The 27,078-nt window shown below is 45.8% G+C and overlaps 1 protein-coding gene across 1 annotated transcript in view; it reads left to right on the top strand.

Moving 5' to 3' along the window:
- The window catches only part of TRIO (trio Rho guanine nucleotide exchange factor), a 237,022-nt gene that overhangs the window by 50,726 nt on the left and 159,218 nt on the right, over positions 1-27,078 (top strand). The window contains 2 exon segments of the mRNA XM_024741724.1: positions 5,100-5,330; positions 19,397-19,519. Coding sequence (XP_024597492.1) covers positions 5,100-5,330; positions 19,397-19,519 — 354 coding nt within the window.

Here is a 27,078-nt window from a genome sequence, read left to right as displayed (position 1 = left end):
TTAAGACCGGTTTACGCTCCAGACTCAAAGACAAAGTGTTCATCTCTTTGGCTGAGGAGTGTCAAGCACAACTGCACAGTAAGCTGGATGCTCACATGCTACCATTCGTCACTCCTTCCTGCTTTCCTAGAACCTGGGCTTGAGAATAACTTCGTGAGAGTTGGAGGGGGTAATGGGGCTCTGAAACATTTTCAGGCTCAGCATGGAGGGCTGTGCCCTGCAGGCTGTGATGAGCCACACCCAGCGAAGGAAGCAAAGCGGGGGGATGCTGGTTTGAGTCAGTGCATAAAAGATTTGAAGAAGGACCACAATATCTTTACGACACGCTGGGTGTAGTCATTTCTAGCCGTGCCTTTATGCGGTTCATGTATTTTGCCTACATTGGTCATATCTTGGGAATACTGTTGGAGCACTGTTTCATCTGATACAGCACCACATTTGGATATAACTGACCTTTCACAGGTCATACTTGGTCCTTGGGTGGTGGTTTTTGCCACCTTGAGCAATAATCTCCAGGTACTGGTTTCTTCCTGTAGATCAGAGAAGCATTCTGTGTGTGAGTGAAGAGTACTCCTGCTGGAGGCTCTGAGCTCTAATTTGATCTAGTGGGAAATGTAGAGACCCAAGTACCGGAGATAAGAACGGGCAAGCCTCTGTGAGGTTTGGCGGGACGTTTTGTAGGGTGGTACACAGGAATCCAAGTTACAGACCTTATGTGAAGTTTTGATTAAAAGTAAATAATCAAGAACCAGACCACTGTTCTTGACTTTAAACAGTTAGGTTTCCTCTTAAATATTAGGAACGAACGTAGCTATGATATGGTAAAATTTTAAACTTCAACCCCTTCTTTTCCTTTTTTGCATTTTTCTTAACTCATTTAGGTATTAGAGTGTATTAGTTCACATATTTATAAAATGTTACTCTTTGTAAAATGTTACTTCCACTGCCTTTCAAGTCCCTGAGCGCTGTATTGCCAGAGGAACAAAGAGCAGAATGTGAAAAAATGGCCCAATTTGATGTTTTCAAAAATTACAGCAGATAAGTCCTGCTTTTTGATAGTAAAGGTTGATCTCCTTTTTTTACAGCTGTGGTCTCTTTGTGGGACAGGGTTTGACTGCCTGAAAGCTAAAAACACGTTTTTAGACAAAACATATAACTTAAGTAAATTAATTCACCTGGTTCTATAGTTAAGAAATTCAGAACTGTATCACATACCATAAACTTATATATATTCATTGTTTTAGTACTTAAATTATATATGAATAATTTGCTATTTTCAGTTTTTTATTTCATTAGTTTTCTGCTGGTTATTCTGTACCATTTAAAAGTCCTTATTTTGATACAATAGAACAGTCCTCTTTATAAAATTCTAGCATGTTTTCCCCTATATAGTACTACTGTACTTATAAAGACAAAGGTATTTTGCTAAAACTTACTAAAGTTTGTACGTGGTATTCTTCATGTGCTTAAATAATACCGTTTAAATTGACGACCTTGTGAATGCTGCACTGAAATAGAGTAGAACTACTTCTGAAAGCTTTATTGGAGAATTGCTGTGTATGAACACACATTTGGAGTTCCATGGGGTCTAGTTTTGGTGCAACAGGTGTCCTCTTGACTGGGATTTTTTTCTAGCCACTTCTGCTGGCACACTCTCTACCCACAAGCGACAGTGCCAGCAGGGGCACCAACAGAGACAGCTTAATCCCTGCTTAGGGGTACCCAGAAGGCAGAGCTTTGCTTCATGTGTTCCTTTATATTAAGGTGATTGTGTGTTCACGTACTCAGTCATTGCCTCCCGCCCCTCCACCATGAGTAGGCCTGTTGTTCTAAACCCAGTAATAATGTCTGCTCTCGAGCTCTGTCAGACAGTTGCAAAGACACCCAAGAAAGATTAGTTGGAATATTCTCTCTCGGATTATTTATTTATTCTCAGTAGTAGAATATTAATAGTGTCACATGGATGCCTTTGGAAACTTGGTAAGGGCCGGGAACCCATTTGTCATTTTGTATTGTGGTTTAAGATCCAAAACAATGGCTTAAGATAGAGGTTTACTTTTTACCAGTGGGAAAGTCCCAGGGCTTGCATCCCAGGGCTGGTATGGTAGCTCTGTTAGTAAGAGGATCTCTGAATCCTTTTGTCTTTTTGCTTTGCCTCCTTTAGCAGGTGGGCTACCATCCTTAAGGTTGCCTCAACGTCATCAGTAGCTGCTGAAGCTCCAGCCATCTTCACCAAGTTATTGGCAGCAGGGAGGAGAAAGAGGCAAGGGGGTAACGGGCATACTCAGCCTCCTAGACAGCTTTCTTGGAAGCCCCATTCAGCATTTTTTACCTCTGTTACGTTAGCCACTCCTACTTGGAAGCGAGTCTAGGAAATACAGGTTTATAGCTGGAGTATTGCTCTTCCTGACTGTGGGGTTTGGCTATCAAGGAGGGGCAAGTGGACTTTGGGGAAGCAGCTCTCAGTTTCTGCCACACCTTCTGATGTATATATCCTTCTGGCACATGTTCACCAGGTCGTATGCTCTGGTGTATGTTTCCTGACTTACGCATATTGTAAGGAGTAAAACTCAGAGGAAATATTTATAAGGAATTCTTTCTAGGCTCTGTACAAATGCGAAATGTGTAACTTGGAGTATTGGTCCTCAGTCCTAAGAAATGCTGCACCCCCATTGTTTAACTGAAATTTTAGGGTACCTGCTCAAATAAAATGTATGGGTAATTATTTTCAGAAAATATTTGTATATATAAATTACTTATATGCTACAATATGAATGAGAGACAAAAGGTGATTTATGATAAAATGTGTTTCAGTCTATAAATGCCTAAGTACATGCAAAATGGAGGAGAAAACAATTAGATATTCAGGTGCTTGCAATATATATAAAACCATTGTGAATATGGCAACTACAAATGCAGACTGGACATGTGTTATATTAATACTTGTGACTCAAATACTGAGAATGGTATTAATTGTGCTGGTATTTTAAAACGGTAAGCAACTCTTGTAAAGTTTCAAAGAAGACCAAGCACTGCCTTCCTTTGATTAACATGGTTAACTGCATTCCTGGAAAAATCAGTGTATATTGGAGTAGGTGAAAAAAAGAAAAAGGAAAAAAAAAAACCCTCCATGTTTATATGTCAAATAGAGCCTAACTCACATTATTACAAAAAGCAGGATGATTTTGAATCTGTGAATCTGTCACAATAAGTCCCTTCCCCCAAGTCAGTCACTGTGCCTCCCCTCCCCCAAATCATTGTATCAAAAGTGCCCAGGCACGTTTCAGTGACTCTTGGGGGCAACTCCCTGCTTTGGAAGACTTGCATTTCCTCTGTTTTTGTTTGTACAGGTGCCTGACACAACTGCTGCGGTTCAGTTGGTTCCTTTTTTTCCCCTGTTCTCTTTGGTTATGTCAGCTTGGTTGGTTTCTGCTTCAGTTTTTCTAACTTGATGTATTAGATCAATTTTAATCTACAAAGGCTGGTAGCCAGCCTTCCTAAGGAAGTCAGCACTTCGAACAAAGGTCTCCGAATCAGGCATTAGGAAACAAACATGTTGCATTCTAGCAAGATTTAAAGTTGTAAGAGGATTAAAGGAAGAGATTAGAAAAATCCACAGGCCTCTCATTTGCCACCAGTTTTTGGTTGCTAAAGGCTTCCTTTGGCCCGTCCCATTCACCCAGCACCCCCCTCTCCTCTGTCCTAAGGGTTTGCCCCTGAACCCTGTCTGCGTCTGTTAACAAGCCTCCCTTTCGGGACTTCCCTGGGGGCACAGTGGTAAAGAATCCGCCTGCCAATGCAGGGGACACGGGTTCGAGCCCTGGTCTGGGAAGATCCCACATGCCGCGGAGCAGCTAAGCCCGTGTGCCACGACTACTGAGCCTGAGCTCTAGAGCCCTCAAGCCACAACTACTGAGCCCGCGTGCCACAACTACTGAAGCCCATGTGCCTAGAGCCCGTGCTCTATGGCAGTAGAAGCCACCGCAGTGAGAAGCCTGCGCACCGCAACGAAGAGTAGCCCCCGCTCACCGCAACTAGAGAAAACCCGCGTGCAGCAACGAAGACCCAACACAGCCAAAAATAAATAAACTAATAAATTTATTTTAAAAAAAACAAGGCTCCGTTTCGCTCCTCCTTTCCGTAGAAACCCGAGGAGGCTTTCAGGTTTGGAAGGATCCGAGCAGGATCCTGGTCATGAGGACTGGCTTAGGGAACACCCTGAACCACACGCACAGCCCAGCTCCATTATGTGCATCACATCCTCCTTTTTGTCCAATCGGATCCTATAGTTTCTCCCACATCTGGCATAATCACTCATACGTTTAAATGTAAAAAATACATAATGCTTTTCTTTCCATATTCTACCCTCACCTTTTCTTACTTTTTCTGGTTAGTCTGATTGCTTTCATTTAATTGTACTTTGATAGTTAACTGCTGTAACACAGCACTGAAATCTCCTTTAAGAAATGATGGCATTTTAATTAAAATTGCTGCTTCTAAGTTCATGAACCAAATAAAATGGCACTTTTTAATTTTCTTTTTTATTGTGTGAGGTAAAATTGCTATCCAGCTGTGTCAGAAAGTGAAGGTACATATTCTTTGCCTGGTGCTAGATCATTGATTGCTTTTCAAGTGAGCTTTCAGATCCAGCATTAAAATTTTGCTCCATTGTGATTGTCGTATTCTCGCTAACATAACTCAAGAAGAGTATTACTTTTAAATTTTAATTTGCAGATATCGCAGCAATGAAATTTTATGTCAGCGCGTATGTCATTTAAGGCAAAATACCATGTTTATTTGTTAAGACTAGCATCTGCTACAGTGTTTCGTGATGATGAATGTTCTTTTAAGTCCGTGTTTTACCATATTTGGTTTTGTGATGTAATTGAATAACTGATGGATTTGTTTCCAATTTTATTTTGTTCTTTATATAATATGCCTTTGAATGAAACTGCGGTTTATGCCTGTGTGTGTGTGAGCACGTGTCTGTGCAAGTGTGCGCACACGTACTGGAGGACAGGGTCTGCAGCATGGCCTGGGCAAAGCCTCGGGTCCGGAAGAGCTGCTGGTTTATAATCGCTCGTCTGTCCTGCCGGCAGGTGAGCCAGGACGGGAAGTCACTCCTTGACAAGCTCCAGCGGCCCCTGACTCCCGGCAGCTCCGATTCCCTCACGGCCTCCGCCAACTACTCCAAGGCCGTGCACCACGTTCTTGACGTCATCCATGAGGTGCTGCATCACCAGCGGCAGCTCGAGAACATCTGGCAGCACCGCAAGGTCCGGCTCCACCAGAGGCTGCAGCTGTGCGTTTTCCAGCAGGACGTTCAGCAGGTGGGTCTCGTGGACCCCTGTCCTCGCGGGGGCGACTTGTGCCGAGCGAGAGTGTAGGTGGGCGCGTCGTCATGGGGGGCCTGTCTGTGCTGATGAAAGTAAGCTAGGCCAGACGGGAGAGAGAGACACACACAGACACGCACGCACACACCACACACACGTGTGCACATCTCCTTTCTCACCCTGAGTGAAAGCGGCGCTTCGAGAACGTGTGTTCAGGCTGCTGTCTGCCACGAGCTCATAGGCCTGGAACACAGGAGACGATGCCGCACCTAACCCGGGGCCCCTGTGTTTTGTTCTTGAAGCAGGTCATCCTTAGTTATGTTTCTGTGTGAGAATAATGCCTGTGGTGCTTATACCGAGGTGCTGGTACAGTGGAAGGTTTGTCTGCCCTTCAGTTGTTTAATGATAAGCTCATCATGCTTCTCTCCCCGCTTGGTGGGTATTGCAGTCCGAGGGGCACAGGGGGGCTTAACAAATAGTCGTCTGATTAATGAAAAACGGACTTTTACAGTCATTCATTTCTAAGCAGTTGACATCTTTGTTGTTGTTACAAAAATAAGAGTAAGCGCAGTCCCGATACTGTTTTATTTCCTTGTTACGAAATACGGAAGATTGTCCTGCTACCAGGGTTTTGAGGATTAACGCTGTGGGAGCTTATGAAATATGATATAGCTTTAGTAATAACTAAGATAAAAGTTGTGTCTTTGCCCTAAAACAGAGGAGAAAGCAAGGGTGTGGATGAGGTGTCAGTCTGGATGAGGAATTCTGGGGGTGCAGGGAAGCCTGTGGCATCCAGGGGAGTTGGCGTGAAGCCACAATGATGGGTCGGGAACAGAGCCTGTGTCCCCTCCCTGGGTGTCCCAGAGTCCGGGAGCACTGCTTAGACAGGTAGAGGCTCAGAGCGCGCTCTGCTGAGTATCACCTGCCGCTGAGGGGGTTGTCTGCCGACGGACGGAGGCGTGGAAGTCGTGCGGTGTCCTGACGACACGTAGGTCCTCCATGTGCACTGATCATCATTCTTCTAGTAATGGGAATCTGGTGAGTTCCAGATCCTTTTAACTGCTCTATAATTTTTAATTTTCGCGTAGTATGCTTTGATTTTACTGATGGTTTTTGAGTTCTCTGAAGGTTGCACGTACAAAGCGCCATAGGAATAATCATTTTGATACTGTGCATGCGTCTTTATGGTGGTGTTTTTGTTGAAGAAGGTAATTGCCAGGGAAAGAAGATGGAGGAGTCAAGGTGTAGAAGTTACTGTGAGAACTGAAATTGTGAGGTTGAAAGCACCAATATCAGTTTTTTTTAATTGTCCAAAAACTGTCAAAGTGTGGAATGTTAATAGCTTAAATGTAATTATTAAAGCATTTCCCCCCCTACCTACATATCCCTTGGACCAACTGTTCATTACCTGTCCATGGGCCACAGCACACTTTCTGGACTTGTGTCTGGAGCAGCAGCTGGGCACCCCCTTTTCTCCCCCCAGCTCTCATGGCTCCTTGGGGCACCCAGTCATATAAGAATAAGCCACTGGGCTGCTCACGGCAGAAGAGGAAGCCTTTGGGAACAGGCTGGTGAGAAAAATCATCTAGCTTGGTGCCGGTACTTACTGTGCTTGAATTCGAAAAGAGCAAACATTCATTTTTGCAGGTAGAAAGGTAATTTTGATAATTACGAGGCCAGTTCTTTAAGCTGTTAATTTTTTTTTCTCAAGAGCCAGAACAGGGTTGGATGTCTGCAGGAGAGAGTGTTTTGCAGTCCATGGCGCTATTAGCATTCTGAAGAAATGATAATTGCTGTTTAAGGGAAACATTTTGTCCACTAAATGATCCGGAATAGTTTGGACTCATTATGCAAACGGGAAATTGCTCTGTCAGCTTGTGAAGCCAGGAGCGAAAGTTGATAAGATTAAGCAAAGCAAACACTTTGCTTAGGAGGAGTCCTTAGGATGTCAGAACTGAAAATGTGTTTCTGAAACTCAAGAAATTAATCACACACAGGGAAAAATTTTGCCATCTTGAGCATAAAGGAGGAAAGGTAAGCTGAGGATAAGTGAGGAAAAGAAAATAGTGCTTTAGAAAGATGTTGTCAGCAGAAGATAAATTTGTAGACAAAAACAATTGAACTCCACAGAAACATAATAAGCCAATTAGAGATACCACAAGTGGTTTTTGTTCGGTTGCTTTGGGTCGTGAAAAGGTATCTATCTGTAAATACTGAGGAAAAAGAAAAGCAGCTTACCACAAAAGAGGTAAGGATGATGACATTCTTGTGAAGACAGCCCTCCAAGAAGTGTATATGCTTGTCTGTGGAAAATTACTTGAAAGAAAAGACGTGAGACCATTAATGGCGTGTGCTCTTGAGGAAGGGATGGCATGGGGGATTTCATTTTTAAAACGAGTAATTTTGGTTTAGTGCTTAGTGGTTTTTTTCCATAACAAGCAAAGGCAATTTCGTAGTTTCTGGATGGACAGTGTTTTGGACAGGAGTCAGGCGCTGTGGGGTAGGGGGTGTGAAGCTACCGTCCCAGGGCACTGAGCATGGGTCCAAATCAAAGGTTGGGGGGCGCGGGTGGTAGGAACACTTGCTGAAGACTTGCCCAAGCACATGTCCTGCCTACTGGACAGCCTTAACCTTGGTCATCATTAGCTTAAAAATAAAATTAATACCATTTGTCATATTTCTTGGTGGTCAAATAATATACCTATTCCCATTGCCTTTTGTTTACTGTTAGAGCAACCCCCAGTGGACGTTTGGTTGAATTAGTGAATGAAGACTTGTCCTACTGCCAAGTGGTGTTTTCCAGTTTAGGGTATGCTTTAGTTTTCTCTAACAGCATAATTGATCACTGCTGCACTTGTTCAAATGAGATGACAGTTTTGGAAGCAGTCCACAGCAGGATGCCATCAAACCCGTTCTCCTACTCACTGGTGCAGTCTGCCTGCCTCCTGGGCTGGTGGGATTTAGCTGCTCCAACATGTTGTGTGAGGTGAATGGGCCCTGGAAATCTGCTTTCCTGAAGCAGGCTGACTCCCCCCAAAGAAGCCCCTCAGACAAGGAGCCCTTCTCCTAAAAAAGCCTCTGGCTCCCCCATAGCCCTTCACCCTCGCAGACTTATCTCTTGCAAAAACTCCTTCCAGATTGGTGTTGGGCCATTAGCTAATATAATGAAAAAATGGTCAAGAAAATCTAGTCCACTCTAGATTCTTCTTGTCCACACTTCATCCTTTTTTTCAAAATATCTAAAATTGGATGTGTGGTATTCTGAGAGGTACAGAGGTAAATACGTTGACTAGCTCAACCTTCCTTTTCTTTTTTTTTTTTTTTTTTTTTTTTTTTGCGGTACGCGGCCCTCTCACTGTTGTGGCCTCTCCCGTTGTGGAGCACAGGCTCCGGATGCACAGGCTCAGCGGCCATGGCTCATGGGCCCAGCCGCTCCGCGGCATGTGGGATCTTCCTGGACCGGGGCACGAACCCATGTCCCCTGCATCGGCAGGCGGACTCTCAACCACTGCGCCACGTGGGAAGCCCCCAACCTTCCTTTTCTCAAGGAATTACAGCCTAGTGAGAGTGGATGGTTTAATAGTCTCATAAATTAGCCCGTAACATGCTCAGAGTTGGCGTGTGTGTCTTTGGTTGTCGTGAGGTGTGATTTTGCCCAGGCGTGAGTTTGAGTCATGCCTCTTGAGGTGCTGCCCACGAGGGAGTGAATAAAACTGGCCGCCCTCATCGGTGTTGTCTGCCTGCCTGGCACATGCCATCTAAGGGGACATGTCTGTGCTGTAATGACTTGTGCAGATTTGGGGGTTCCAGGGAGCCTTGTCTGTATCCCCAAACATCAAGGCTGCAGCTTATGAGGAAGATGAAGACCCCTGTAACAGAGGTGCAAGTCACACTTGCCAGGGTGCCAGGGAAGCCTTCCTGAGAGATGCAGGTTTCCGCTGGTCTTTGACGGGTGACTGGAAAGTCAGGATGTTGGGGATGGTGCACCAGGGCTTGCGGGGATGGTGGAGACGCAAAGGGCGGGGCCTGTCCGGAGCAGCAGGGGCCCGGAGTGGACAGCTGGGAGCATGGAGCCTGAACTGGTGCAGGTCTGGAAGAACGACCTCCGCCATGAAGGCTTGGGAGTTGTTTCTGTGAGCTTTGGGACACATTGAGGGGACATGGCGAGCCTGAGCGCCGTGCATGTTTCCTTCCTCTCTCAGTGCTCTCGGCCAGCTTGTGGCGGAGGGGTTAGTGTTTTCCCTGTTTCACCACATGGAGTTCAAACCCGTAGGCCGTGTGTTTTGACTTGATGCTGCGGCAGTGGATGACAGGGTGACAAGTGTGGCGTAAGAGCGAGATTCCAGGCGAGGAGACAGGCTCGGGCCCCACCATGGACCAATGTGCAAGTCAGGGGGGAGTCCTGGAGTGCAGAACTTAAGGCCCATGGGGCAGTGGTCTGTGTTTTATTCTCGTGTTTCCCAAGCGTCTGGGATAGTAGATGCTCAGTAGTTGCTGAATGAATGAATGAATAAATGAGTAGATGAAGAAATTTAAGGAATTCCCCCAATTTTGCTAATTAAAGATTATTTGGAGTTAGTCTCTTTGTTTATTCTAGAATGGGGGAGGGTTGGCCCTACATTGGAATCAAGTCATCTAACTGGGAGATCTTTGTGAAGGGACCAGGAGCTTTGATTAAGGTTGGGGACTTAGGGGTGGCTGAGGAAGGAAGGGGTGATTTCATGGCCTGGGAATTTTGCCAATGTGTGAGATCTTTAAAATATTAAAGATTTTGGCCACTTGAACATAAAGAAATGGGTTTCAGGTCCACGGAGAAGCTATTTCACAGTTCTGCCTTGGGTCCTAGGCTGCTAGCCATTTGCCAGTAAAAGTCATCCCTAGGTGATGCCTGACCCAGAGTTTCCACCTACACTGGACCTAGCTCTTAAGGGAAGGTTCTGGAACCTCATTTGTCCTTTGCTCATTAATTTAAGTCAGAAGGATGGGGTTTTCTCATCAGGGTCATTATACAGCCCTCGCTATGTGATGATTTAACACTGTCTTCTGTTTACATATAAGAATGGTTAGAAAATGGCCATCTTTTCTGAGAGTTTCTCAGTTCGAATTAGGGAGTACTGGAGGGCGAGTGTTTGATTAGGGATTGGGAACCTGCTGGGAGCAGATAGAGACTAACTGTTGATCTTTCTGGTGGATCTGGAGCCAGCTTTTATTACCTTTTTTTTTTTTGCGGTACGCGGGCCTCTCACTGTTGTGGCCTCTCTCGTTGCGGAGCACAGGCTCCGGATGCACAGGCTCAGCGGCCATGGCTCACGGGCCCAGCCGCTCCGCGGCATGTGGGATCTTCCTGGACCGGGGCATGATCCCATGTCCCCTGCGTCGGCAGGCAGACTCTCAACCACTGCGCCACCAGGGAAGCCCTTTCATTACCTTTTGTCATAGAAACAGAGAAGAGACTTGACTGTCTGAGTAATCTTAGTAACCACAGCTCGCAAGGAGCCGACAGTTCAATGGTGGGGTTAAAAGGGAGGGAAAAGGGATGAATCTCTTCCCCACAGTGGATGCAATACAGGAATGCAGGGCGCGGGAGCTGGCGCTGTGAGCCAGTGGGATGGGAAGTCGAGGACACATTCACTCAGGGGTCAGGATGTCCAGGAGCAGACAGAGCCAAGAACGAATCCCAGGCAGCTGGGTCTCCCCATTGTTGAGTGTCAGCCGAATTGCCAGGGTCCCCTAAGAGGAAAGTGTCCAGGGATTAGCTGACAGGGAAGACCGCACGCATGCATGTGTGTATGTATATTTCTATAGTTCAGTGACTAGACTTAAGGTATACGTAACATCTGGACGCGTTTCTTAGATAACATCTAGGCATATTGAGATTTTTCTTGGACAACTTTGTACTGTTTTATACTTATTTCCAAATTAAGAATGAAAAAAATAATTTTTAAAAGTTTAGAAAATTGCTAAAGGTATTAGCCCATGTTGGTAGAGTGATGGTTTGGTTGGGGTGTGATGGGAACATCCAAGGTGAGACTATATGAATAGTAACCTACTTACCTCCTTTCCTCCCTCCCTCCCTCCCTCTCATCCTAAGGTTCTTTGCTTTCCTTAAGAAAGTTAATGTACTTATGTAATTAAAACTATGGTAATACCAGGAGAAGTGATTTAAATTTTTTTAGAAGATGGGTGGATGGATGGATGGATGATGTAGAAGTTTAGAAGCCTGCCAGCCTCTTTCTGAGCCCTTCTTTCCTGATTTCGCCCAGGCTCCCTTCCACACAAGAAAGTGCGTGTGGAGCACGCGCTCCTGGCCTTTCCTGTGCTCTCATGGGAGTTAAGCAGAAGTAGCTCCTGCAATGCAGGGCATTTGGTGTCCTGTATCATATGTTTGCTGTATGTAATTTGATTGAGGTTTTTTTAAATAGCATCTTTTTCCAAGTGAGCATTAGGCTTAGTGTACTTTGAAATGTTCTAGAAACCATTTAAAAAAAATTTCAGTATTATGAGTAATTAGAAGATGTGGTACATAATGCAATGGAGTATTACTCAGCCATTAAAAAGAATGAAATAATGCCACTTGGAGTAACATGGATGGACCTACAGATTATCAAACTGAGTGAAGGAAGTTAGAGAAAGCATATCTATTGCTTATATGTGGAATCTGAAAAGAAACGATACAAATGAACTTACAAAACAGAAACAGACTCACAGACTTAGAGAAGGAACTTCTGGTTATGGGGGGGGTGGGGGAGGAGATAGGGACTTTGGGATTGACATGTACACAGTGCTATATTTAAAATGGATAACCAACAAGGACCTGCTGTATAGCACAGGGAACTCTGCTCAGTGTTATGTACCAACCTAAATGGGAAAAGAATGTGAAAAAGAATAGAGACATGTATATCTATAACTGAATCACTTTGCTGGACACCTGAAAGTGTCTCAACATTGTTAATCAACTATAGTCCAATATAAAATACAAAGTTAAAAAAAGAGTAGGGGCTTCCCTGGTGGCGCAGTGGTTAAGAATCCGCCTGCCAGCGGAGGGCACAGGGTTTGAGCCCTGGTCTGGGAAGATTCTCACATGCCGCGGAGCACCTAAGCCCACGAGCCACAGCTCCTGAAGCCTGCGCGCCTAGAGCCCGTGCTCCGCAACAAGAGGAGCCACTGCTCGCCGCAACTAGAGAGAGCCCGCGCACAGCAACGAAGACCCAACACAGCCAAAAACAAAGAAGTAAAATAAATTTTTAAAAAAGAGTGATTATATTTTTAGAACAAACTTAATTCTAATTTTGAAATACAATGATTGAAGAAATGGAGAGTTCTTGGCTCCCCTGGAGAGAAGTAAAGAAATGTGTGGGTAGAGATAGTCGTTACTGTCAGGCAGCGGTGAATGCTGGACCTAGAACGTTACTCTTTCTTCACTCAGTCCTCAAGAGCCCACAAATGCATGTGGAATTTTGTGTCTGTTTCATTCCACTGTAAATGTTATGCCACGCACTTTACAGAATTTAGACCCAGAGGCCCTTGTGATCACGTCAGACCAGGCCCCTCATTTTCCAGGTTAAAAAACCCCAGACTCAAAAAAGTCGAGCATCTTGGCCGAAGCTGCAGGAAGCCTAGTGGGTTTTTAACTGCTTCACTGCTCTTGACCTGGGGAGGATGCTTCACTCTGAGCTAATCAAAGAGTCAAATTGACATCTTACTTAAGAAGGAATATTTAAGTGGAGCTTCTCAGGCTCCGGGAAGGGGCTTTCATAGAAGCTGCAGTTGCCCATCACTGCAAAGGAAAATAGCTACTGAAGGAGACTTTTTAGGTTTCTTCACATTTTACTTTCTCACTCACTGTTTGCATTCAGCTTAGGAGTGGATGAGGGGAAACGGAGGCCTCAAGGGAGAGAGGGCGCTGACTCCCACCCCCAGCGGTCCCGAGCCCAGCTATTCCCAGCTCACAGCTTCGTGTTCTTCTCTGAGCAGCTGATGGGAAAGGGAAGAGCGTGACTGGGAGGCCGGCTTCAGGAGTAAAGTACGCTGTGAGCGTTAGGGAAGAAGGTGCCAGGCAGGCTCAGATGGCAGGGGTGTGTGGGTTCCCTCACTTCTGATTCTTAACTTCCTGATTAAGTGTCATTAACAGCGTAATACTGGACGTCCGTCCTCCTTGCAGCAGTGACTGAAACACTGGCCTTTAAGAAAAGTTATGTTATTGAAGAGCAGGCCTCCTTTTTGGTGCCCCATTTGAGTTTAGCAAATTTCAAATGATGTGGCTTAGTTGTTCGGTCATCCTTTGTTATAATCACTAAAATAGCATTGATTTGATCATCAAGAAAGCTCTTATCTAGGGCTTCCCTGGTGGCTCAGTGGTTGGGAGTCCGCCTGCCGAGGCAGGGGACACAGGTTCGTGTCCCGGTCCGGGAAGATCTCACATGCCGCGGAGCCACTGGACCCGTGGGCCATGGCCGCTGAGTCTGCGCGTCCAGAGCCTGTGCTCCGCAACGGGAGAGGCCACAGCAGTGAGAGGCCCGCATACCGCAAAAAAAAAAAGAAAGCTCTTATCTAAATGCTTCTGTCAGGAGCACTTATTTAAAAGCAGAACTAGAAGCATAGTATGTCTATTTCTAGATTGGTATCCTGGTGATTTAAATAACAGCCAGCCTGTTGAACAAGGAAGTAACTAAAGTAAGTGAAACTGGGTTAGTTTTGGTTTTACAGGGAATCTAGGGTAGGGATGGGAGGAAATTCATATTTTACCACTAGAAAATCTGATTTTATATTAAAAAGAACAAATTCAGAATATTTTAGAATTGCCATTGTTTTTTATTTGTTTCATGTAACCGTAGTTTTTAAAACTGAATATAGACTCGGCAGAGTTAATTGTTTCATTTTTGTGTGCTTAAACTGTGACTTAGAGCAGCGGTCCCCAACCTTTTTTGGTACCAGGGACCGGTATCGTGGAAGACAGTCTCTTTCCACGGGCTGGAGTGGGTGGGGATGGTCAGGCGACGATGCGAGCGATGGGGTCAGCAGTTGAAGCTTCTCTCGCTTGCCCGTCGCTCACCTCCTGCTGTGTGGCCTGGGTCTTAACAGGGTGGAGGCCCCCTGACTTAGAGGGAACTCTCATTATTGTGACAGAAAACACTGATTCCCTAGGCCTCGTCTCTTTACAACGGTAGCTAAAATTGACAGATGTTTGTATGTTTTCCCTGAATACCGTTTGCATCCAAAGTTCCCAGCAAAACTAGATAAGCTTAATGTGCTCCTGGTGGTTTTATGTCAGAGGTCTGGTCTAGCTTTTACAAACAGTAAATCTTAGCGCTGGAACTCTAATGTTAGAAATACTTTAAAGGTTTTCATGTAGTATTTACATTTCATATAGTAACACAATAAAATGAGAGGTAGGAGCCTATGTTCGGATTCTTGAAGTCCTGTGTTTGTTTCTCTTTTTAACGAGGTGTTCTTTCCCGGGCTCTTAACTTTCCTGAGCATCCAGTTCTTGCTTAATAGAGATAATAATAAAAGTCTACTGTCTTCTTTGTAGCCCTTGGGACAAATATGTTTTGGAATTAAGAATCTCTCAGAGTTGAGAAAGAGAACAACAGTGTGTATACACCGTGATACACACTCTGGTGAGGTCTGGGCAGCCCCCCATCATCAAGCACATGGAGATTTCTGCAGCCAAACGTTCAAGGACCCACACCAAAGGGATCAATAAAGACTGTTAGTAGCCTCAGGTCAGGTCTTAATTGCCAGTGACTTTTTCTGACCAAGTTTTGAAAAAATATTCGGAATTTCAGAGCTGTTTTTAGCTTTTTGTGGATAAGGGGTTATGGACCTGTATTGCCCTCCCAAGCACAGCACAGAATAATCTCTCAATAGATGATGCCAGAGACAATGACATGGTGCATGGTGATGACAGAAGGCTGTTCTAGTAAGTATTTGAAATAAATACCTCCGCACTTTCAAGGGAAAATGTCATTGCATTGGTCTTTATATTGCATGCTGTTGACACATAGGCCCTTGAGAATGTCTCCTCTCTGACAAGGGTTTAGTATTTAGTTGTAAGTTCTTAAATAGTAATTACTTAGAAATATTAATCCACAAAACATAGTGAATATTAGGTAGTAGGGGCTTATGGCAGAAAATTACTTTAGAGATTGTATGGGATGGCCAGACTCGGCCACGTGAGTGAGGATAGAAAAGGCAACAGTGGCCAGTTCCCGAGACGTGTGGTCCAGGCGTGGTGTTGTTTGCTGGTTCACCTCCCCCCGCTTTGCTCTCTATTATAATAGTGTCACTTACCCAATAGCCTGAACTGTTCTGAAGCAAATCAGCTCTTTCCTTCCTCAGTTTGCCACCTGTGTGCCAGCTCTGCTGACTTGAAGAGGCAGTGGAGACTAGAGGTTAAGAGAATGGACCCTGCTTCCTGGGTCCAGGTCCACAGGCTGGCTCTTCCACTTGGTAGCCGTTGGTCCTGCGTCTTCACGTATGAAACAGAGGCACGATGTGCCCCCATCCAGCTCTCCATGAGGACTGGCGGTGTAGTGTACGTCAGGGCCGGCTTCAGTAGCAGGCGCTCAGACAGCAGCGCAATTATTCGTTCATACTGCCGTGGTCACGTTCGATCTTATAATTACATCACAAGTAGGGAGCTAAGCAATCTGAGGTTTTCTGCACAGCTGACATTTTGACTTAGATGCTGAGAAGAGTTATCTGTGTTTTGAGTCTTGGCGGCTCCCTTTGGAGCGACCTTGACCTTGGGGCTATCATGGTGCCTGTTAGAGGACACTGTACAGAGGAACAAGCTTGCTCCACATCCCCCAAACAAGGAGGGGGCGCTGTTGGCCTCCCAGCCTTGCTCTTCTGCCTGTGAACCAGGTGCCCGTGGGAAGGACTGGCTTTTGCCCTTTTTCCTCGAGCCGGCTGCAGAGAGCAAGTTGTTGTTCAGGTGAAGGTCACAAGGCAGGGAGAGGGCAGCTGCCACCACAGCTGAGTCAGGGAGGGGGCCGGCTGGACTAGCTTGATGGAGCCCCTGGCTTGCAAATATTTTTATGTTTTAAATGGAAAGGTTCCACAAGCTTGTCTTTCAAATGCTCCTTGGGCAGGTACGTTCATTCGGGATTCCTTGGCGATCTGGGAAACATTCTCAGACTTAATGAGAAGCAAAAGCCTCGTGGGGAAGTTTGGTTTTGAGTATGAGCTAGATCTCACAGTTGTCTGCGACTGTTTTTAAAAAGTGCTTGGAATTTGTAGTCTTCTTTGAATTACTTTCATGTTTGTTGGAAATATAATTTCACTTGGTATTTATAATTCTGTGAAAAGGAACCACTAATAAAAGAAAAATTGTAACCCATTTGTAACCCTGGGTGATTGGTTCATAATAGCTTTTATTTCCAATTTATCCTTTCTGAAGCAACTTTTCTTGGGCTTGAAAAAACAAATTCTTATTTTTTAAAAAAGACTGTGTTTTGCTCCCTCCAGCTCTTTCTACCAAATAGTGTTTGTCTTTTACTTTTTGAAATTGTGCCCTTACTTCAAGTCTGTATTGAGTCATCAGTACTCATCAGGTTTGCTGTTTACCAAACCTCGATTTTTCTTTTTACACTGTGTTGGGGAGTATACAGCAGATACTATAGCTTTAGTTTAAAAAAAGTGTCTCCTAGTCTTTCATGCAGATCTGATAGGGAAGTGGACAGTGGCATAGATGTACTTACGTATCTCTCAACTCTTTTCAAGCTTAATATACTTGATCCTAGTCTTCTGCCTGGTGCTGGCCTCATACCGAAAGGCACATTCCATTAACTGTATCCATTCTTTGAAGTTGAGACATCTTGAAATTATCATTGGGTATTTCTTTACGAGTGAGACAGGACCTGTGTTCTGTAATACGTAGTAAGAGACTGTCATATAAACAGCAGCTTGATATCAGGTGGTGAATGTGGTATTACCTACTAATGGTGATACTGAAGGTCTCTCTCTCTCTTTTTAATCTGAAGAAAGAAAAATAATATACTAAGTGCACTGGTTAAAAAGCAATGGAATATTCATAGCCTGTGCTACCAAAGAGCTTGATATTAGATGGAAGCTGTCTCTGGTGACAGTTTGTGGGTGGGGCTGGCTTGTGTGCTCTATACCTGCCACGCCAGGATATTAAGGTGCTTGACAACTCACAGGCCCCCATTATTATCCCCACTGAGCAGGCGGGAAGCTGCGGCTCAGAAGGGCTACCCCGTGTCTGTGGGGCAGGGGGCTAGAAATGAAAGGTAAAGAGGGAGCTTTCAGAAGGGCTGGGAGGTGGACAGACAGAAGACAAATGGATCCAGTAGGAATCACTTTGATAGTGTGACCCCGGGTGACTGGCAGAGCATGGTGTTGACAGAGAGGTTCAGAAATGAACTATGGTAATAAGGTAAGCGTGTGTCTGTAGCCTGAGCAGCCGCTGCGCTGCGAGGCTTGACCTCCGTACCCCACCCTGTCCTCCCACATGCGCGCGTGGAGGGAGAGACACACACACACACACACACACACACACCTGCTCATTCTACAAGGCTCTTTACAGAGGACCACCAGGGATTTATTCAGGTTCGTGAGCCATTTTATTTACACGCATTACTGACTTTGCTAAGCCCTATGCAGAAAGGACCATCAGTCAGACCAGAAGATGACTGGTGTGGAGCAGAAGAGGACAAGTCCGGCTGTCCCTGGACAGGCCTTTAGCCTCTTTTTATCTAGATGTCTGTCAGCGCAACTGATCTCTCAGTGGTGGAGGTAACAAAGGGCAAGGGATCACTTTCGTATCAGTGAACCTCAAATTAACGCCCCTTTTATTTATTTACTTTAACTGAAATATAGTTGGCATGCATGCACTGTTAGGTTAGTGTCAGGTGTACTCTGTAGTGACTTGGCATTTGCATACATTGTGAAACAATCACCGGGTAAATTTAGTGCCCAGCTGTCCACACACAGTTATTGCAGTATTATCCACTGTCTTCCCCAAGCTGTGCATTGCATTCCCCACCCTAAGGCCCCCTTAATTTTGCAGTTAGTGGAGGGCTGTGACTGGGCCCCTTCCAGGTTGCCCTCTAGACCACTGTCCTAGCTGTGCGGCTCCAGGCAGATCTTTAGTCCAAGATTGTTTTGATCTGCATCCTTAGTTACCATGGCTACTAATTGCAGAATCAGAGGTGGCCTTCAGTACTTTGCAACACATGAACAAATGTCTTCAGATATTCAAATATCTTTTAAGGAAAGTTTCTGGCTAAAGACGTCACTGGCTTAGTTTTTGGCTGGTTATCCCCTCTCCATCAGAAAGAGACGAATGTGTATTTGATGTAGTCTTAAATATGTTGTTTGATGATGTTGGCGTTTTGCAACTTCTCAAGTACAGTAGCCAGTGAACTACTCAGCCCCAGCTGTGACTTAAAAACGTTGGGTTGCCCTGCTTTACTTTTACTCTTTTTCTTTAGTGTGGTGGATTTCAGCTAGCAAGAACTCTTATGTATTTAAGTTCATGGAACGTTTAGCTTTCATAACAGCTTAGTTTATAGAATAAATTATCCTCGAAGACCAGGACAGAGGCATTTAGCTGTTTTGTTTTCTTGGGTTTTACTTACATGTTTCAAGTCTTTCAGAAGAGACAGAAAAACATGAACTCTGTAGTTAAACTTCAATTGTCTGAGTTGTGAAGCTTTGAGCCTTATAAAAATGTTAAGTTAAATTGCTCCTCTGTGACTTGGCTACCACTATCTCACACAAAACCCAGCCAGTTTTGTTGGCTCAGTCATGCATAAACTGAGGTGAGATTTAATTTAATCATTAGTGCATGTAATATTTATACATAGACAGACTTGCACTATTAAAGTAAGAGCTGATTAAAATCGTGGTAAGAAAGTGGACAGAAGATGTAATTCTCAACGTGTTAGATTACTGTCCGGTTGCTCCCAATTTTTTTTCTCCCTTGTTTCTTGTTTCTTATAGAGTTTAGATAAGAGACTGTATCGTTAATGGATAGCCCTAAAACTGATGGAGGCAGGCATGGTTTTTATGGCATGTATATCTGTATTTCATTGTAGGTGCTGGACTGGATTGAGAACCATGGAGAAGCATTTCTGAGCAAACATACAGGTGTGGGGAAATCTCTGCATCGGGCCAGAGCTTTGCAGAAACGTCATGAAGATTTTGAAGAAGTAGCACAGGTAAAACAATGGCTTTTACTATTTTCTTCCATAAATACCTATGTGGTTGGTTTTGAATTACAGTTTTAACCCCATCTCTGTTGACTTAGCTTTAATGACGTAGGTTTGAAGGTGATTCAGAGATAATGCTCAGATTTCAGATGAAGCTGTCATGGCCTGGCCGAAAGATGGTTTAGACTGTTGACCCTTTCATAAATGTGAAGTTCTTGAAACAGAAAAGTGTCTTGGATATTTTTGCCATAGTTATGGTACAAGTGTCTGTTGACTAGTTTGTAAAATTCCAGCTCATAATCAGGGAATAACAGTCCTTGAATTTCTGTAATGATGGGCCAGCATTTCTTTTCTCTTTTCTATTTCTTTTAAAGTCATGTGCTTCAGAAACAGGAGGCAGGGGTGTGGTGTGTTAAGAGCATGAGATTTGTGGAGTTGGAATGTTGGCTGTAATGCTCACCAGCTGTGTGGCTTTGGAAAAGTCTCTTAACCTTTCTGAGGTTAACTTTTTTACCTGAAAAGTAGGCACAGTGAGGGCTGCTGGAGAGGAAGTAAGGTGTGTGTGATAGTGTCATGTATGGCATCTCGCCCAGCTCTTTCCCACATTGGTAAATGTGCCTTTCATTTAGTTTTGTGTTTTGAAGGAGGAGTGAAGGAGGGAGAGATTACCATGCCATGATATATATGTGGAAGCTGTAGGAGCTAGGGTAAAGGTTGTTTTAAAAAGAAATTGTAGGATGAATCCAAACTGAGACACATAATGGTAAAACGGAGGAACACCAAAGGCAGAGTCTCAACAAGGAGAGAGAAATAACAAAATCACAACCGTGAGAATGACTCTTAGCTGACTTCTCACCAGTAACTGCAGATTCTGGAAGACAGTGGGATGGAGACCTGAGGGAAAGGAACTCTGAACCCGGAATTCCACACCCAGTGGAGCTATCATTCAACAGTGAGAATAAAATATAGACCAAGACCAAGAGAGTTTACCATTCACTTACTTACAGGAGACCTGAAGTGTGTAGTTTAGTCAGAATAATGGAAGCACCCACTGTAATTTGAACTCCACGAGTGCAAGGATTTTGTGTTGTTCACTTCTCTGTCACTAGCGCCTAGAACAAGGCTGGCGTGGTGCAGCTAAGCGTCCAGCAGTATTTGTTGAATGAGTTAATTTAATGAATAAAAAGGAAATATGAGAAGAAAGGCTTGAGGTCAATAATGAGCACAGAAATTGGTAAATACGTTTGTAAATCAAAGGATTGACCATTTAGACACAAGACGGTAGAATTGGGTGGTAGTTAAAAACAAGACGGAGCAAAGCCCCGGAGCACTTGAACACAGAAGGTGGAGAGGTGTCCTGACGAGGTTGGCAGGAGGTGTTGCTTATCTTAGGTTTGTAAAGACAGGGGTGCGTGTGAGTGTTCTTGAATGACTACTAAATGCGGGGATAGAAAACACCGCTTCCCATAAGTATAAAAAGAAAAGAAATACAGAAAACCAGATAAGTAAAAACTCAGGAAAATGGGTCTAGTGGAAGCAAAAGAAAGGAGAACAACAAAAATTATGTTGGAAATCACAAAATAAGATGTAGCAATTTGTCCCCAAATAGCAGTAATTACAGTAAATGCAAAATAGATTATACTTGTTAGAAGAAAGATTCTCTGATTGAATAGTTTTTTAAAAAATCATACTGTGTATTGTTTTCAAGGGGCAAACCTAAAACATAAATACCCAGGAATTTTGAAAGTACGTAAAGTGTTAGAAGATCCACCAGGCAAATATTAAGCAAATGAAAACTGGTATAGGAATATTGGTGTTAAGCAAATAGACTTGAAAGCATTAAAACGTCATTAGAAATAAAGAGAGCCTTCAATTATAAAAGGGGGAGTGTCAATATACATCTAACGATTTAGTCTCAAAATCTGTAATGCCAAAATAAGCAGGAGTGGGTGCGTCCATGGGTTTTACATGACAGAGGGTTCGGTTGTACCCTGGGTTTGTCAGGAAACTGATGTGAGATAGAGTCATGAGATAAGAAAGCAAACTGCACTTCAGTCCTGTTCAGGGAAAATGCCTTTAAAAAGTTACCTCCTTTAGGGCTTCCCCGGTGGCGGGCGCAGTGCTTGAGAGTCCGCCTGCCGATGCAGGGGACGCGGGTTCGTGCCCCGGTCTGGGAAGATCCCATGTGCCGTGGAGCGGCTGGGCCCGTGAGCCATGGCCGCTGAGCCTGCGCGTCCGAGACCTGTGCTCCGCAACGGGAGAGGCCACAACAGTGAGAGGCCCGCGTACCGCAAAAAAAAAAACCCAAAAAAAACAGTTACTTCCTTTACACTGTAAAAGTCTCTGTATGTAAAGTTAAAGTGACACCCAGTCTCGTGCATTCTTGATCTTAGAAGCGGGATGGAAGAGGCTCCGTGTTCAGCGGCCTCGCCGCACCAGAATGGGTCTCTGGATTTCTCTTTTCTGCATTACGTGTGATGTCCCTACTTACGGTGCTGGAAAATATTTTGCCTTCCTCTCGTAGCAGAAGAAATGTGGAAGATGTGTTCCATCTCCCCTTGGTTTTTCCATAAGATAAGCTACTGCTCTGTAGCCATGTAGTTTGAGGATGGATGTGAGATTTGGATCCTCTGAGCAAAGACTTCAGGCACCAAAGAATCTATAAGAGGTGGGACTGCAAACAACCAAACCCAGAGCAGGCTCCTGCCCCAAGTAGCAAGGTCACCCGTGACCGTGGGCTCGGTTCCAGTATGAAGGCGCTGGCCTGCCGAGTGTCCTTGTGTGCGTCCAGCACCTGTTGACCCCTCCCTCTAACTCCTGTGGTGCCTTCTGTGACGACCCTCGCCCTATCTTTTCATAGTAATCTTCTTCAGATCTAAGATGACAATCAGAGCCGTCAACACAGGGGCTCGGGGGGCAGCAAGAGGGAGACACTTTCTTTGTAGGGCACTTTTGTGTCTTGAGGTTTCTAGGGCGAGCCCCAGAGTGGAGGGAGGACTGCCTTTACCCCTGGTTCAGAGAAAGGCAGGGGCCTGTCAGCTTCCGCCGCTCCCCGGCCAGGTCTCACTGCTTTCTTATCATCTTTGGCATATTGACCCTGGGACTCTAAGGGGTACCTGACCCTCTTTTCCTTAAATTGAAAGTCCTTAAGCCCAAGTCTGAACTGTGCATGAAAAAACAAATACCTTAAACGTAAACACCTTCTGCTCACTTTGCAAACACCTGCACCCGGTTTCCCTCTCTCTGGTCTTCATATAATCACCAGTCATGTGCCAGGGGTTCATTCTGCCGCGGCCTGGGGAGCCACGCACAGACACCCAGCCTCCCCTCTCTGCGGGCCTCCCTCCTTTGCAAACCCCCCGGGGGGCAGGCTCTGAGCGCTCCGCCCTGGACCTGGCCGTGCGCTCATTTCCACCCCTTGCTGGGACCTGGCCCCTCACTTCTGGCCTCTTGGCCCAGCATCTCCAGCTTCTCCGTCTCTTCGTTCTTTTCCTTCTGGCACGAAGTGTTTATAGGCCCTCCCGTCACTTGGAGAATGTCGCTTGATGCTGGTGCATGTTTTAGATACCGTTGGTTCAGAGCGGGTGTGTGCACTTTACCTCCGCGTCGCCCCTGGCACCGGCAGTCCGGTTTCTGCGCCCCTGGCTGATAAAACTGTATCCAGGAGGCACACAGGGACGTGCCGCTGCCCAGAGTGGGCATTCAGCAGTCTGTCGTGGTTGGCTGTGAACGGGGACCAGCCCCTCACGTATGAGAAATCCCCTCCACTTGCCTCAGGGTGAAAGGCTCTGATCCTTTCTGTCCGCAGACACGCATCCAGCTCAGTGTGTGTCGTGTGACAGGGCCCGAGTGGTCCCTGATGGGGTTCTGGAGCCCGGTGCTCGCCGCCCGTGTACCTGCAGAAACTGCGCGTCACGGACCCGCTTCAGGCTGGTTCTGAAAGGAACGTGCCCTGCCTCAGAGGACACCGGGGGGCCACCCTGGACCCCTCTATGATAAGAACAGATTAAACGTAGTAAGCTGGGAGGGGGCTATAGACCTGAAGAAATAGAGTGGGCTTCTCTCTCTAGCCCCCCACCCCAGCTTGTTTAATAAAGATTCTTTGAGGGGCGTAAGAGGGAGGAGGGTAGCATTATAAGCCAGGAGAGGTCTGTCCTGTGAAGTGGCTCCACAAGGAGCCGGGCTTTATTAAGACCACGTGCAGCAGTTTCGGGCTAGACAGACAGCGGCCTGGGTATCGAGCCAGATTACACTCTGTGTTTGTAGCTTCATTCATGGAAAGCTGTCTGCCTCTTCCCAGAGAAGACAACATCAGTCTTGCTCTCGTGCAGGGGGCGAGGCCGCTGGAGGGAATGCCTTCCCCACCTTTCCTTCTCTACCCTCCTGTCTTCGATTGCTTTCTGTCAAAACAAAGTATAATACAAGTCCTATGGCAGAGGGAGGTCTACGGTCATGCTTTAGATGTGTGTATGTTTTGGACAGAATGGCCTTTGGAGGCACCTTAAAAACAGGAACAGAGAGGCATCTTTAGTGCTTAATAAAGAGCCTTTTCTCATTTTCTGAAACATACTCACAAAGGTAAAACACATTTTGGGTTTAGGGAAAAGAAATTTCTTTTTCATAGTTAAGTTTAAGGTGAGCTAGTGTGTGTCTTGGGGTTGTGTCTTGAAGGGTCCTTTGTAAAATGAATTCTAAATTGTCTCTAGACAATCTTTAGTTTCAAGATATTGAATTAGCAGTTTATTTAATGAATTTTTCTTAAAGTCAGCTTCTTCAAAACATGACATGGTAAAGTAACATGACAGAGATTCAGAAACGAAGTGTCAAATGTCTTACGGTTGAATTCATTTAAAACCTACTAAATATAGATTATTGTGTAGAGCGGTTCTAGTGTTCTGAGAAGGGGGAACCCGAAAAGAGCCTCTGTGTCCTGGTGGCAGCGAGCTGTGCAGGCCAGTGTGACTGCTGCAGGCCCTCGACTTTGCTGCGAGGCCCCTGGTCTCAGGCTGTTTCAGACACTGCTAGAGCCACATCAGGAAGCGTTGGACCGTTTCTGCACACGGTTCGGCAGACCCGAGAACCTCCTCGCGACTAATCTGAAGATCCATTCCTTCTTTATGTTGTACAGTGATTGTTGAGTAGATAGATCCTATCCAGTGACTCCATGCTGATGAATTTCTAGAGCGCGGCCACGTTGCACGTTCACGCAGGAGCTTTAAAAAAGAAATGAGCAATGCTTTCCACGTGAAGCTTTTTACAAATGACTGGGAAAGGAAGGTGCTCTTTGACAGTCACCTGCTCTCTTACCTTCTAAATAATTGTCCAAGTTTAACGTCCCTTTTTAGATTTAAAAAGCTATGAGTACAGCAGCCAGGAAAGCTGAGACAATTCTGGTTCGCGGAAGAAGCTGGTTTTGAGAGCACAGAAGATGTCTCTAATAGGAGTCAGTACATCTCTGGCATAGCATCTTCCCGTAGGTGCCTTCTCTCATGTCTGCTTGTCCCCTGGGATTCAAATCACCTTGCAAAGACGTAAACATCTCAAAGTTGTTCTCCAGGAAGCCATTTCTGTCAGTAACTTTTTTTGTGTGCGATATAATTAACATATCTTCCAGGATAAAGAAGTGTGGCATTCAGGAGAGCAGGAGACCGTAACCATTCATTCTGGATTTTCAGAAGCTAATCAGGCCAATTCTCTAACCCCCGGGGTCTCTCCTGAGCTCATTCATCTTTTGCAGGGAGGATGCGCTGAGCACAGCACGAGGGCACTTTCGGCACACCTGAAATTCAGGCGTGACATGCTTGTGTTTTCCTCCTTTCCTAAGATCAAGAAAACCCATCTTCTTTTTTTTTTTAAACCAGTTTCTAAATATAGCCTCTGGCCATCTTGCGTAAGACCCAGGCTGTAGCTGCTGTGGATGGTAGGGAGAGAAGGTCTGATCCTCCTTTGAAAGGCTCTTGTGTTTTTTGAGACCTAGGACATTGTGCAATTTTAATTTATTTCTCAAGAAAAAAGGAAACTCTTTGGGCGCACCCCGGCCTGGCCCTACAGTATCTCCTTCAGTCCTCGCTGCAGGGGTTGGTACCCCACCCCATGGACCAGGAGCTGGGCCCCGGGGGAGATGCCCTGGGGACAGGGCAGTGGGTGGAAGAGGGGACTCCAGTCTCTTCAGACCCCAAAACAGCCTCCTTTACTTGACACCTCCTCCCTGCTGTAAGTCTAAGATTGACTCAACCTTCCCTTCTGAGAGGACCGCTGGCCGAGGCCTTTGTTTCGGGGACAGTCCCAGCTCTCCTGACTGCTGGCTGAGTTTTTGCACCTCTTTGTCTCCGCGTTCTGGCTTATAAAGTAGAAGTGAAATCGTGTCCTTGTCACAAGGCTGCTTCGGGGCACAGAGCAAGTGCTCCAAAGCTAGTGTTTCTCATCCGTATGTTTATGAACACACGGGGATCCATTTCTTCCATGGCCAAAGGATCCAGGGTAGGTTCTGTGCACAGGGAGGCCTTGGCCTTGGGTTTCAGACAGGCCGCGGGCTAACCCTAGCTCCAGCAGCACCTACTGCTCTGCCGAGGGAGAGCCACGGAGACCTTCCTACTGGCTCAGGGTCTTCAAGCGTAAAATGAGAGGTGAGACAAAATGAGTGCTGTTTCATGTCCCAGATCATTCAGAAATGCACTTCTTCCTTTGGGACGTTGATTGTTGTAACTGTCTTTACCTGCTGGCCAAGAGGCGGAAAGCCTTCAGAATTGGCATGTGTTGGGAGGCTCTGTCACCTGCAGATCCACTTACTAAACTCGAGAGGGAAGCGGCTTCACGGCTGTAGTGACAATAGATGCGAGAACAGGACTCGGCTCTTAACAGGTGTGTACGTGCAGCGTACAGCGTGCTACGCTGTCTGTCCGTCCAGCACCGAGGCCCGGTCGTGCCTCTGCTCAGAGCTGCAGAGCACGGTCCTGGGAGGCCCCGCAGGGAAGCGTGGATCCCCATAAAGCCACCGTCCCCAGGAATGCCACCTCACTGTGCGGCCTCTGATGAGTGGAGGCCTCTGGGGGCAACGTGTATGCAGAACCTGCCCAGCAGGAACCTTGAGGCTGGTAGCTGCCCATCGTGAGGAGAGCTTTCTCTGTGGCCAGGGGCTGCGCTGAGGGGCCGGAGGCCAGTCTCCCCGGAGGGAAGAACTAGGTCAGGGGTCCGCAAGTGGTACCGGTCTGCGGGCTGTTAGGAACGGGAGGTGAGTGGAGGGCGGGCGAGCGAAGCTTCCTCTGCCGCCCGCATCGCTCGCATGACCGCCTGACCATCCTCCCTCCATCCCCCGGCCCCGTCCGTGGAAAAAGCATCTTCCACGAAACCGGTCCCTGGTGCCACAAAGGTTGGGGACCGCTGGACTAGGTGACAGAATCTGTGGACAGTGCTCAGAACCTGTTCCCTAGGTGAAGGCTGTTTTTTAAAAATCTGCTCTGTGTGTGTGTGTACATACATACACATCATATCTTTTTAATAAACTTTCTTAGACAACTTTTAGATGTACAGAAAAATGGTGGGGCTTCCCTGGTGGCGCAGTGGTTGAG

The sequence above is a fragment of the Neophocaena asiaeorientalis genome, unplaced genomic scaffold (genome assembly GCF_003031525.2).
Source record: "Neophocaena asiaeorientalis asiaeorientalis breed wild unplaced genomic scaffold, Neophocaena_asiaeorientalis_V1.1 scaffold10, whole genome shotgun sequence".
Lineage (NCBI taxonomy): Eukaryota > Metazoa > Chordata > Mammalia > Artiodactyla > Phocoenidae > Neophocaena > Neophocaena asiaeorientalis.
The sequence above is the reverse complement of the archived record's forward strand: the minus strand, read 5'-3'. Positions and strand labels throughout refer to the sequence as shown.